Source organism: Magallana gigas, chromosome 6, assembly GCF_963853765.1.
Source record: "Magallana gigas chromosome 6, xbMagGiga1.1, whole genome shotgun sequence".
Classification (NCBI taxonomy): Eukaryota; Metazoa; Mollusca; class Bivalvia; order Ostreida; family Ostreidae; genus Magallana; species Magallana gigas.
The window spans coordinates 22466513-22479388 of NC_088858.1; the positions used below are offsets into that span (position 1 = coordinate 22466513).

Below are 12876 nucleotides of genomic sequence, written 5' to 3' on the forward strand. Positions count from 1 at the left end.
ATCGCGGCACAAAATTTGTACGAAAAAAAAAAGAAATAAAACAAGACACGATCTCGTTCCTAGCAACGAGGAGGTCTTCCGTGCGATTTTTGAAGGTAATATGACCTTGACTTTGATATTTGACCCTGTATCTCCTTATCAGGGCAACATGATAAAATTTTGATTATTGTTAGATTATCATTCTCAGCATTTTTTATTCTATATTGATTTTCAAAATAATGCTTTTTAAAATACTTGTTCTGTTTGAGATATAAGTTATCAAAGTTTTGGACTTCTGGCCCCTTACATATGTAAAATCCCTAATTACGGAACGCACGATAAAATAATTATAATCTATTGTTAAATAAATGTGAGGTGAACATTTTTGCTTACTAAATATATATTAAAATATTTTTCAATAAAATGCTATAAATGAAAAACTTCAGAGCCTTTATGGCCCCTAAATTTTCTTGATATCAAAAGAAAGGTCTTTTGATATTGAACATATTTTATTTAACAGGTGTTTAAAAATTTGGTACCGTTCTTGAGCTATTTTGTAAAGACCGTTTTAGGGGCTGACCCCTTGTCTCCTTATTGGGGCCATATGACAAAATTTCGATGGTTGAATATTAACTAGAGCATCATTCTAAGCATTTATTTTTCCATATTGCTTTTCAAAATATTTGTCCTTTTTGAGATATAATTGATCGAGATTTTGGACTTCTGGACCGTTAAAACTGTACAGTTCCATATGTTTATGAAGAACAGTTTTGCTTCTTAAACATATTACAAAATATTTCTGGGAAAAGTTCTATGGAATAAATCCTTAAGATCCCTTTTGGCCTCTAATTTGAGGAACCAGCCCCTTTTTTGATATCAAATGAAAGGTCTTTTGATGATAAACATATTTTATTCAACAAGTGTTTAAAAATGTGTTACCATTCTTGAGCTATTTGGTAGAGACCGTTTTAGGGGCTGACCCCTTATCTCCTTATTGGGGTCATATGACAAAATTTTGATGGTTGAATATTGACTAGAGCAACATTCTAAGCATTTATTATTCCATATTGCTTTTCAAAAGATTTGTCCTTTATGAGATATGTGATCGAGGTTTTGGACTTCTGGTCCCTTAAAACCCCTAATTACGTAACGCATGATAAAGTTTTAATAATGTATAGTTTTATAATTGCAAGATAAACATTTTTGCTCCTTAAACATATTACAAAATGTTTCTCAGTAAAGTGCTATAGGATAAAGATTTAGAGCCCTTCTTGTCCCTAAATTGAAGGGCCAACCCCTTTTCTTGACATCATATGAAAGGTCTTTTGATATTAAACATATTTTGTTCAACAAGTGTTTAGAAATTCGTCACCGTTTTTAAGCTATCTGGGATAGGACGTTTTAGGGCCGACTACTTATCTCGTTTTTGGGGTCAGATAACGAAACTTTTGTCCCTTTTTAGATATAATTGATCGTAGTTTTGGACGTCTGGCCCCTTAAAACCCCTAATTACGTAACGCATGATACAAGTTTTATAATGTATAGTTTTGTAAGTGAAAGATGAAAATTTTTGCTTCTTAAACTTATTACAAAATATTTCTCAGTAAAGTGCTATGGGAGAAGGAATTTGTAGCCCTTTTTGCCCCTAATTTGAGGAAACGGCCCCTTAATCTTGATATCAAATGAAATCTCTTGTAAATATAAATTTTATTTGCTATGTATGTTATGTTAAAATATTTTCAAGAAAGGAGATAAAGAACGAAAACCATTCAAAATCACGTCGTTTTTTCAAACTCTATTTTCGGGTCCAGGCGAGCTTTGACACCTTTGAAGCTAGACAATCATAAATGCCTTTAGACACATCTACAATATCTCGTCTACAATCCCTAAAAATTAAAATTCAATATCTCTTTTCATTTAGGAGGAGATAACATGACAAGCAGACCCTCTAAAAATCGCTAAAACTTCAATATCTCCCGAACGGAAAAGACGTCATTAAAATAAAAAATTGTATATAAGGTTTTTATCAATATCTACAATATCTGAAATTTTCACAAAAATCGATTAAGTCGTTTTCAAGAAATCGCTTGTACAAAAATGCGTAAGAAAAAATAAAGAGAAAATAATAAAAGGGAAAAAGAAACAAAGCAATAACAATAAGGTCTTTCGTTGGAAACGGAAGTCCTTAATAATAATAGGGAAATAGAAACCGTACGAAAACAAAAAGGTCTTTCGTTGGAAACGGAAGACCTTAAGAATGATAAAAAAAAAAAAAAAAAAAAAAGATTAATGCAGTTTGCCTAATATCGGTAATATCGGTAAAGTTATTTACATCTTAGATAGGTAAAACTAATATTAGTTAAACAAGATGATGAAAGCAGTGGTATAGCTTTGATTTTATCAAAATAATACGAGTCTACATCTCTTTTACCCTATAGTCGATCACAATTTACAAGCTCGGGTACGCATTTCTCAATTTTAGACACGCAGGCTTAAAAGACATGACATAAAAATGTTCCACTCGCCATGTTATGTAGAAGAAGGTGACATTTATATAAAAAAGACTGTCTTTGATAACTAATTGCTGTTAGGGTTTACTCTAAAGACGGTGACCTTTTTTTTTAAAAAGCTAATTAAAACTTGTTGTGTTTATACACTTTTAAACAAAAGTATTTCTATTGTAGAATACTGTTCTGTAAAGAAAATAACGTGGCCATACCCATGTATACATGGATATGAAAATGAATATGCAGACACGGCTAAATATTGTGAAAAATGGAAACCATATGAACCAAAATGTGCAGTTTTCACAAACCTAGAGAACCGATTTACCGCAGGCGCTTGGAAATACACAAATGCAGAGAGCATATGGGGAACTCCAAAAACAGGAGAATATGGAACATATGATGGGGGAGGGTACATTTTGCGCTTCACAAAGGATAAAGACAAAGGACAACTACTTATCAAGGATATGATTGAACAAAATTGGATCGATCGGCACACACGCGCCATTTTTGTAGAATTCACCTTATATAATGCAAATAGTAATCTGTTTGTTCATGCCATTTATTTAACGGAGTTTTTGGAGACAGGTGGTATAGCAAAATGGACAGAAATACAAGCATTTCGGCCAATTCTTAACTCAGATATGGTTGGTAACTTTACTATTCTTTGCTATACGACTTCCATTTTATTCATTCTGATAACAACTGTACAAGTTATTTTCAATATTAAGCTCCACGGTGGTTCTTTCTTTATGCATCCATGGAGTTGGGTAATTATTTTGACCATTTTCCTAGGCTACGTATGTGTAGCTGTGTACATTGTCAGAACAACGTTTACAAAGGAAGCGATGCAATTATTTTACGATAAATTATTAACACAAGAAGATAAGTTTATCAATTTCAACCACATTATAATATGGGACAACATTTTCAATGCTGTGTTTGCAACTCTTGTTTTTCTCTCAACACTCCAGCTTTTGAACATCCTTGGATACAATAAAAGATTTACCCAGATTATATCGGTCGTAGTCAATGCAGGAAGCGACATAGGCGGATTTGGGTTCATTTTTCTCATTATCTATGTAATGTTTGTTATACTTGGAACGCTTTTATTTGGAGTTCAACTTCGGGACTATCGAGATCTTCTCACTACATGTGGAACATTGGCAAACAGTTTCATAGGAAAGAACAACGTTAGGTCGATGGTCTCTGCAGTTCCGACTTTTGCCGAATTCTTTTATGTTATGTACATGTTTTGTGTGATCATGACTTTGATCACAATATTTGCAGCAATCTTGAATAACAGCATTTCACACGTCAAGGCAACTCTCAGTGATGAATTCGACAAAATTGGTATAAAGTTTTACATCAGTAAAACGATCAAAGACATTTTTGGGATGGTATTAAGAACAAAGGCGGAGAAGCCTAACTTAACCAAAGGTATTGTAAAAATTTTCACAACTTCTATTATCTTGTTATAAAGTGTTGTTGTAGTTAATTATTCAATTTTTACGATCATAAGAGTTACTGTGGAATCATTTGAATTCGAGGAGGCCAATTTTCGTGGATTGTGATTTTTTTGCTTATTCGTGGGGATGTAATTTCGTGGATGTGCCAGTTTTCAGTTTCAGTAACAAAGATAACTCGTTCTAAATTTGTTTTTGTTGAGGATGTAAATTCGTGGGGAAGGGCTACCAACGAATACCACGAAAATTGAGCCACCACGAATTCCAATGATTCTACAGTAGTCAAAACGCAATCCAGAACCTCCTTTTTTGTAGGAAACAAGCACAATAATTTAATGTCCACTGACGATGAAGTATTTAACATTATACATCTATTGAGCAGAACTTTACATGGCGCCATGGGTATAACTGGTGAGGTAAGATATATATAGGGGGGGATCATGTCTAGCATTTCGTTTGGTATGATGATCTGCGCATGGCAACGTGGCGTGATTCGGCTCTTGGGATCGATAAACTATTATGATACAATTGTTATATACCCTTCTTTTGAAAGGTTTTAAAAAAAAACCCAGTTGTACTACATGTACGTTCTTCTTAAATAAAATATCTTTTTAAGAAATCTTTTTAAATAACGCTAAATAACAAACCTTATTTATTGTGTACTTCCTCGCTGGTTTTAATGGGGAATGATATGGATTCGGAAATCAACAATGTGATGCGGAAAATCGGATCATACTCTGTAAAATTAACAATATCAAGAAAGGGAATTTGATGGGTATATAATAAATCGTGCATGATACCACTATGTATTCATTACATATACAACTACGTTCTCTTATTTCGATGGACGTTTCATTTGAGAGTTATTTTAATGTATCTACAAACTTCTAAATAACTGATCATTGTTTTTAAGAAAAAAGAGCATTAATATCTCGGTTGCATTTTTCTTACTTTTAAAGCAACAATATGACAGTTTTCCCACGTAATTTTATTTTTAGATAAATTCAAATACGTATACTTTCATGATTGTAGAAAAATGGTAATAAATACATGGAAACGAAAAAATGTGAATCCAATGAAACAAGTGGAAGAAGATTACAAGATAAGGATAAATGGAACACAAACACTGAAAACGATCGGTACAAGCGAGATAAATATGATCATATTGATGACATTGCATTGAAGTTTTTTTAAGATAAATATTTTAAATACGGTTTTTTTTAGTTTTATTGTTAGCTTTTAGAAGTATTTTTTTTTACTGGAAGTATTATCCTAAAATGACAGGATGGTGCACAAATGCCAACTTGCTACTGGCATAATTATCCGGCACAATGTTACTATCTGAATTATTTGTTTGGAATTTAATAGATATATTGCTACTGCAAAGCAACACAAATTTTCATTTAGACGCTTACTTTCTTGGAATGCTGGATATATATATCTACAGCCAACTTTTGTTTTCTTTCATTGTCACCTTTTATAATAGCAATGCATTGCTAACTGAAGCAAATTATTTCTTACACTTGTTTGCAAAAAAATCCTTATTCCGTTACATCTATGAAAACACTGGTACACTGACGTTTAGCTAGGGTTATGTCTCAAAAGAAGTATAACAATTTATTTTGATTAAGGTAAACACATACCGTTTAAAATTGTGTTTATTATTAAACAGGAGACTCTTATTTTCAAATTTACGATGTCTAATTGTTTTGATGGGTTAAATCAAATAAAATTATTAATAGTGTTATTTAAATTGTAGTCATGTAAATATCAATATCGTATTTGAACGTCTATGAAAATTAACGTGAAATGAAAGCAACCGACCACGAATATTCCTGCACCCAATTACTTTGATGTCTTTGATAAAGAGTTTGTATAGTCAACAAATTATCTATCAGATATACCTAAAATTTTAAAGTATTATTTGTGTAACTATAAATTATTATTTAGTCAAGAAATTTTCCAATATTTATATATTTTATAAAGAGCTCTTCTTCTGAAGTAGATCTATACGGTCTAAAAATGGCTACGACCATCAAACCCTCTTAATGACATTACATACAAGTGTACGTTGTTTGCATATGGTGATTGACATTTGTTTCTGACTTGTAAATTGTTGTTTATTAATTCTATTGTATTTGACGCTCTAGATTTAGAATGAAGAACGTTTTACATTTTTATCTGATATAAAATATATTTATGTTACATGAATAAATTACAAATCTTTAAGCTGAAAACCAGTGTAATGACAATTGATAAAAATTGGCTTATTTCAGAAAATTTTATCAACCTTGAACAAATTCAACAACAAGCACGGGTATTACTAAATGACTTTTCGATATTCAGCACTCCTATTTTTATAGATATATTCGGCTGTATTTTATCTGGATTTGCTATGATTTTGTGTTTTCGCTTCGATTATTGGTGAAACTTCAACCCGGTGAAAACACTGCTAAACACAAAATATTTTTCACTTTAAAATAATTGTTTTATTGAAGAAAAAGATGTAAATATTTTGTACATTAATATTGCTTATTTACAAATTGTTTTATGAAATTAAAAAAATCAAAATGTATTCATGTTTTTTTTTTTTCAATGACCTTATATAATTAATTCCACATTTACTAAATATCAATTATCATTCAAGTTCACGCGCTATAGTGTTCGATCCAAGTTTGTGCCATTTCTATTCCTTACAAGCAGTGGCTTTTCGTTCCTGTACAATGGCAAACATTTTTTTAAATTGTTGAACATTTCTGCACCAGTGTTTAACGACATCCATGCATCCTTTCCATGCTGTGAAGTAGCTGAAACAAAGGAAAATGCATACATGATCAATATACATTAAAGTTAAACATTCACTGCAATAATTGCATTGTTGCACATCTTGATAAATAGCATAATGCATGCAATTTACTTAAATCAAGTTGCATTTTATAAATTGTACAAAACTTACATGCAATGATCTCCAGCAAAATCTAAGTATTTGGGGGCGCAGATGGTCAGACTGGAACAATCTTTTAAAAACAAACCAAAATGCAACTGCAGGCATTTGAAATAGTTGAACCATAATCACATAATATTTTTAGGTCACCTAAGTAAACTCAGATGACCTATTGCTATCCGTTTTCGTCCGTCGTCGTGCGTTAACAATTTTACATTTTTAACTTCTTCTTAAAAACTACAAGTCGTATTATTACCATATTGGATGTGAGGCATCTCTATGGTAAGAGGAATCTAAATTGTGAAGTTCATGGCTCTACCTATCCCAGGGTACCAAAGGTGGGGCCAAATATGCAAAAAAAAAAACCAGCCAAATTCTCAAAAATCTTTTTTTCTATTCCCACACATGTGTGGAAAAAACTGGTTGCATGGCTATGATGTCCATGAAGCCCCTACCATAATTGTGAAATTCATGGACCCTGGGTCAGGGGTTCTGGCTCTGGGGTGGGGCCAATATAGTCATATAGTATAAATGTATTGAATCTTAGAAAGTCTTCTCTACTCCCATATACATCTGTTAAAATTTAAATGCGTGATTATGATGTCCATGAAGCCCTCAACCAAAATTGTGAAATTCATGAACCCTGTATCAGGGGTTCAGACTCTAGGGTGGGGCCTATATGGCAAAATAGTTAAAATATATTAAATCCACGAAAATCTTCTTCTCTACTCCCATATATATATTTGTTAATAACTTAATGCATGATTATGATGTCTATGAAGGCTTAAATCGAAATTGTGAAATTCATGGCCCTTGAGTCAGAGGTTCAGGCCCGAGGGTGGGGCCAATATGGCCATATAGTTAAATGTATTGAATCTTAGAAAATCTTCTTCTCTACTCCCATTAAATTTGTTAAAAACAAAATGCATGATTATGATGTTCATGAAGCCCTCTGCCAAAAATGTGAAATTCATGACCCCTGTGTCAGGGGTTCGGGCTCTAGGTTAGGGCCAATATGGCCATATAATAGTAAAAATGTATTAAATCTTTAAAAATCTACTTCTTTACTCCCACACATGTGGGCAAAAACTGAATATATGGTTATGATGTCCACTATCTCCTCTACCAAAATTGTGAAATACATGGCCCCTGGGTCAGGGGTTCAGGACATTGGGGGGGGGGGGGGCAATATAGTGTTAATGCATATAATGTTTAAAATCTTCTTCTCTATTCTCACACATCTGTATGAAAAACTGACTTCATAATTATGTTTACCAGGGAGTCCTCTACTAAAATTTTTAATTTCATGTCCCCTGGAGTATGGGTTTTGACTCTAGGGCAGGGCCAAAATGGATGTATAGGTGTTAATGTATATAATGTTTAAAAATTATCTTCTTTACTTCCACACACCTGAAAGGAAAACTGAATTCATGATTTTGTTGACCGGATCTATAAGTTATTCACTAAAATTATAGGTTTCATTCTTCTTTTTGAAAGATTTCAGGCAGGGAGGTGGTCGTCATAACAAATTTATAATTTTTTTTACTCCAGAATTAAACCTAATTAAATGCATATATATGAGACTCCTCGACAAGTTTGTGTATGGGTTATACACTCAGGTGACCGTTAAGGCCAGTTGGCCTCTTGTTATATAATAGTGACTATTTATTCAGAGTATCAAAGATCTTTAATGCCTAATTAAAGTAAAGAACTGCTTAAAACATTTTCTTCTCCATCGTCATTTAGCACTGCTCTAGAATAGGCATGAGAATGTATATTTTATAATTAGATGGTTTAAGCTACATGTAATAGCTACATGTATTTATACCAGCAACCCGTATACGCTACGCTACCTTAGCATCCTACTATAACAATCGTATAGTCCCCAGGAACAATTGACTAATTCGGAGATTGTTAAAGTACGGAAGTAATTAATTTTTTTTATTAAAGTAGTTATTAATCTTCATCAAATAGAACATGTTATCGCATAAATATTGAGCTAAGGTTATTGCATCTTTGACAGTTATCTTTAACATAAATTAAAAAACAAATATATGCTCAAGAACTCCTACAGTACTTTTTATGGCATGGTGTCCTACCTAAAAACTATGAAAAAAAATAAGGAATTCTTCCGGAAACATTTTTAAAAAAATATCTTCGATTTCACTAATCCTTTTGCACCCTTACATCAAGGATTTACAACAACCCCTCCATCCACTGTTGAAAAATTTATCGAATGTTTACTTGCAACCTTAATGAACTTGTATCAATCAAATTCTATTCTAATTTTACACAAAAAAAGATATGGAATTTAGATAGTGATTTTAATTTGCCTTTGATTCATAAAACATCAGGTCTGCCGTGTACCTTCGTCTATTTGATTGTTATATTCTCAAAAGATGGATGATGAAAAAATGTGTTAATCGTTTTTAGTACACTCACAGGGGTTTTTTTCACGTTATTTGAACAGTTGATTTTTTTATGCAAACGATGATGCATAAATTTTTTAATCAAGTTTTGAATTGTGAATTCATTATCACTTAAGAAAAATATTTCAAATTCAATATAAGTCAAGTCAATGTGGAGAATTTTAACTTCAAACAATGGTGTTGAATTATTTCTAAGTGAAGAGGATGACAACTTTATCCTCATTCGAATTAAAACGCATGTAGACTTTTCGGCTGTACTGACTGGTTGATATATTTTCTTAAACTCTATACCAAAATATATCGTAAAAAGATACAATTGATATTTTTGAGCCCTCTTCCTCTGAGAGTAGAAAATAAAAGATGCATGGGTCATTAACTTGTATTGGTAACCAAACCCACTTTTTCTTCTGCAAACTTTTAGTACTTCATATAATTTCGTTGCTAGTTTAACGAGCGCTGGTTACTGCTAGCTTCAATCTTAAGAGACAAAAGTTTAAGACAGTAATATAACTAAATACTTACCATGATCCTCAAGTGCAAATGTTCCCAATCCAAGTATGATTAAAATCAATATTGGTATGTACTTATATTTCTGACCCATTGTATATTGCAAGTGCTCTCTGCGATGCTTTTACCACATCTGTATGTTACATTGTGAACTTTGATATTCTATAACCTATCATTGCTCATTATTATAAAATACGTATTACAGTCGTAATTTAGCGATGTTGACAATGTTGGGAGGCTATTTGACATTTTCAAACTCCATTTAACCAGTCCTAAAAACGTTTAATGACTTTATAGAGTAATCTTTGAACGTAATGAAGGCCGAAACACATATTATAAACATCTAGACTTATAAATTAAGGCATTTTGCAAATAAACTACAAAATGCCTGCACTTGCTTACACCTTTTGTATTTCAACACATGCGTGATGATGTCAGTAAGGTATAATTGAGTTTTAACTGATAAGTTATTATTGTGAAATTAATCAAAAACTTACTTTCAATTTCGATAAACAAGCCCGAAATAGCAAAAATGAGAGTAAGGTGGTGGACACGCTTTGGCAGATCCAAGACAGGGATCGTTTGTATCAAAAAAATATGTTTGCAATGAAATAATATTGAATGATTACGTAAACAGTGAATATATTTACTAGGAACTTACCTGGATTACACATAGAAGTTAAGAATTGGCAAATGTTGAATAAATGAAAAAGGCAATTCGTTTCTTAAATGAGCGATTTTAGTTTTAATAGATAGATGCAAGCGAAGTGAGACAACTAGCAAAAGAATGGAATATAACTTTCCAGAACGGGGTAACTAAGAACGCGGTTTGAATAATTAACGTCTTGGCGAAAAGTGTAGGACGGGTTCATTATGCATCACGGGTAGATATTTACACCTTGAATGGGACATTTTTGGTTAATAAAAAAAAAAGTTAATAAATGAAATGAGAAAATTTAATGCGATTTTAGTTTTGATCGGAATAATTTTTTTTCAGAACGGGGTGCCCAGAAACGCGGAAAGTGAAGAGCGAGATACTTTGAAAATGACAACTTTGGTTTTAAAAAAATGCAAATAAATATGCATTTTTTTTAAATTTTTTTTTTTAGTTTCATGCATTTTAATACCACGACAAATTGGTAGTGAACTTTATACATTAATTGTGTTATCAAATGCATGGGGAAGTAAAAGGGGGGGGGTTACGCTTCCCAATTTTTTTTTCAAAACAGTCTTTTATCTGAACTTCACATTTGGGACAGGGATAAAAATATTTATTTAGTGAAATAAAAATTTAGATATATGACGTCCTAAATACCCACTCAATGGTTTAATAAAAAACATTGTAATCAGTTTTCACTCAGCTGCAACAAAAAGAATGAGCTATGCATTTTTAGTCCCCTACCGGTTTCACCGGAGGGGACTATAGCTTTCTTCTGCGTCCGTCAGTCCGTCTGTCCGTCTGTCCGTCCGTCCGTCAGTCCGTCTGTCTGTCCCACTTCAGTTTTCCACACTTTTTTTCTTTATGCATTTGAGGAATAATATGAAACTTGCTGAACAGCTTCAAAATGTCAAACTACAGATCAAGTTTACACTTTTGTAGCGTCTGATTGACATATTTTCGAGAAAATTAATTTTTTATATTCCAATTTTTTAATGTTCGGGTTCGTTATCGGGTTCGATGTGTAACTGAATAAACGAGGTCAGTATGTAGTCAGTAATAATATCGTGCGTTACTTGTACCATTCCTTTTCCTGTACCATTCCTTTTCCTGTACCATTCCTTTTATCATTTCTAACAAACAAATAAATTCTATAAAATAGTGTCAAGCATTGTGTTGTAAATTTAATCGGCAGGGGTTTTTTTGTATTATTATTACAATCGGGTTCGTTGTCGGGTTGGGCTGTTTAACTGTTTGGTTTAATTTGGGGTACAGAAGACGGTAAGAAATGATATTGTGCATAACAGTGCATTGTTTTCACAAATTTTTACCAGCGAATACAGAATAGACTTGACGAAATTACAAGAGATGAAATCAAGAGTATTATTTTACCTATTTCCTATTTTTCTATATCAACTATATAGTTTTAATTTCCTCTGTTCTTTTATCTCTGATTAAAGCATGACATCTCGTTTACAATAGCTCTGAAATAGTTGTGTGCTTGGAAGCTTTCATAGAATAATACAAACCGGTAGGGGACGTGTATTGCTTATGCAATACTCTCAGAATGCTTGTTTTAATTTCAATTTTAAAGAATAGGTTAAGAAAATTATTAAGAAAAAATTCGGACACAATATATACGGAAAAAATATGATTCAACATTATTGCATTATGTTAATATTCATTTGTTAATTGTTTTTTCCGCGATCGCATGGGTTATCATCTAGTAAAATAGAAAATTTTCTGAGACATGGTTTTCAATTATAACACTGTACCGGATGATAATGCCAGGTTCCTATGGGATTTTCAATTTTTCATAGAAGAAAAATTATTTCTCCCATGAGAATTATTATTTTTCTATGGGATTATATTGATATTTTTTAAAGGTGAACATATCACTTCCAAGTGAGACACACTTCAAACAAAAGTGGTTACATACTTTCTTGGCAATGGCCGATTATTTGGTATATATATATTTTTACGAAAATGTACCTTAGGCGGGTGCAAAACTGCCACCTTGGCACTGTCATAACTATCCGGCAGAGTGTTTTATTATTTTTAGCCGGGCTCGTTGTGTAAACAAAGGTCAGGCAATAGATACGATGCGCGGTATACCGGATGTTGACTGAACAACAGTTGAAATTGTTCTTCGCACTAAAATGCAGATTGCATAACATGTCAGCTTGTCCTTGTAAGTTTCCAAAAAATATATTTAAACACCACATGATGATCTTGTTCTTTGTAACATTTCATTTAACCTACATGTAGGTCTTTCTAAAATCAGAGATTCCGTTATTAAACTTAAAAGTACAAATCATTGCGGGAATTATTTTAAGAGCTTAAACAATAGTTTTAAAAAATGCCAGTTCATGTAAACGCTTAAATACAC

General features: G+C 32.4%; 1 protein-coding gene and 1 long non-coding RNA gene across 3 annotated transcripts in view; one reads left to right on the forward strand and one right to left on the reverse strand.

The window, feature by feature from the left end:
• The window catches only part of LOC105320465 (polycystin-1-like protein 2), a 30202-nt gene extending 23678 nt beyond the window's left edge, over positions 1-6524 (forward strand). For both annotated transcript variants that reach the window (XM_066087793.1, XM_066087794.1), the window contains 3 exons: positions 2664-3923; positions 4265-4365; positions 4982-6524. In XM_066087793.1, coding sequence (XP_065943865.1) covers positions 2664-3923; positions 4265-4365; positions 4982-5143 — 1523 coding nt within the window. In that variant the 3' untranslated portion in view covers positions 5144-6524. The remainder of the gene's footprint in view (positions 1-2663; positions 3924-4264; positions 4366-4981) is intronic.
• LOC105326966 (uncharacterized) lies at positions 6416-9995 on the reverse strand. Its single transcript, XR_004601795.2, has 3 exons — positions 9845-9995; positions 6906-6966; positions 6416-6756 (listed from the first exon to the last, which is right to left on the reverse strand). It is a non-coding gene; the product is annotated as an uncharacterized lncRNA (long non-coding RNA).
• Positions 9996-12876: the final 2881 nt, after the last annotated feature.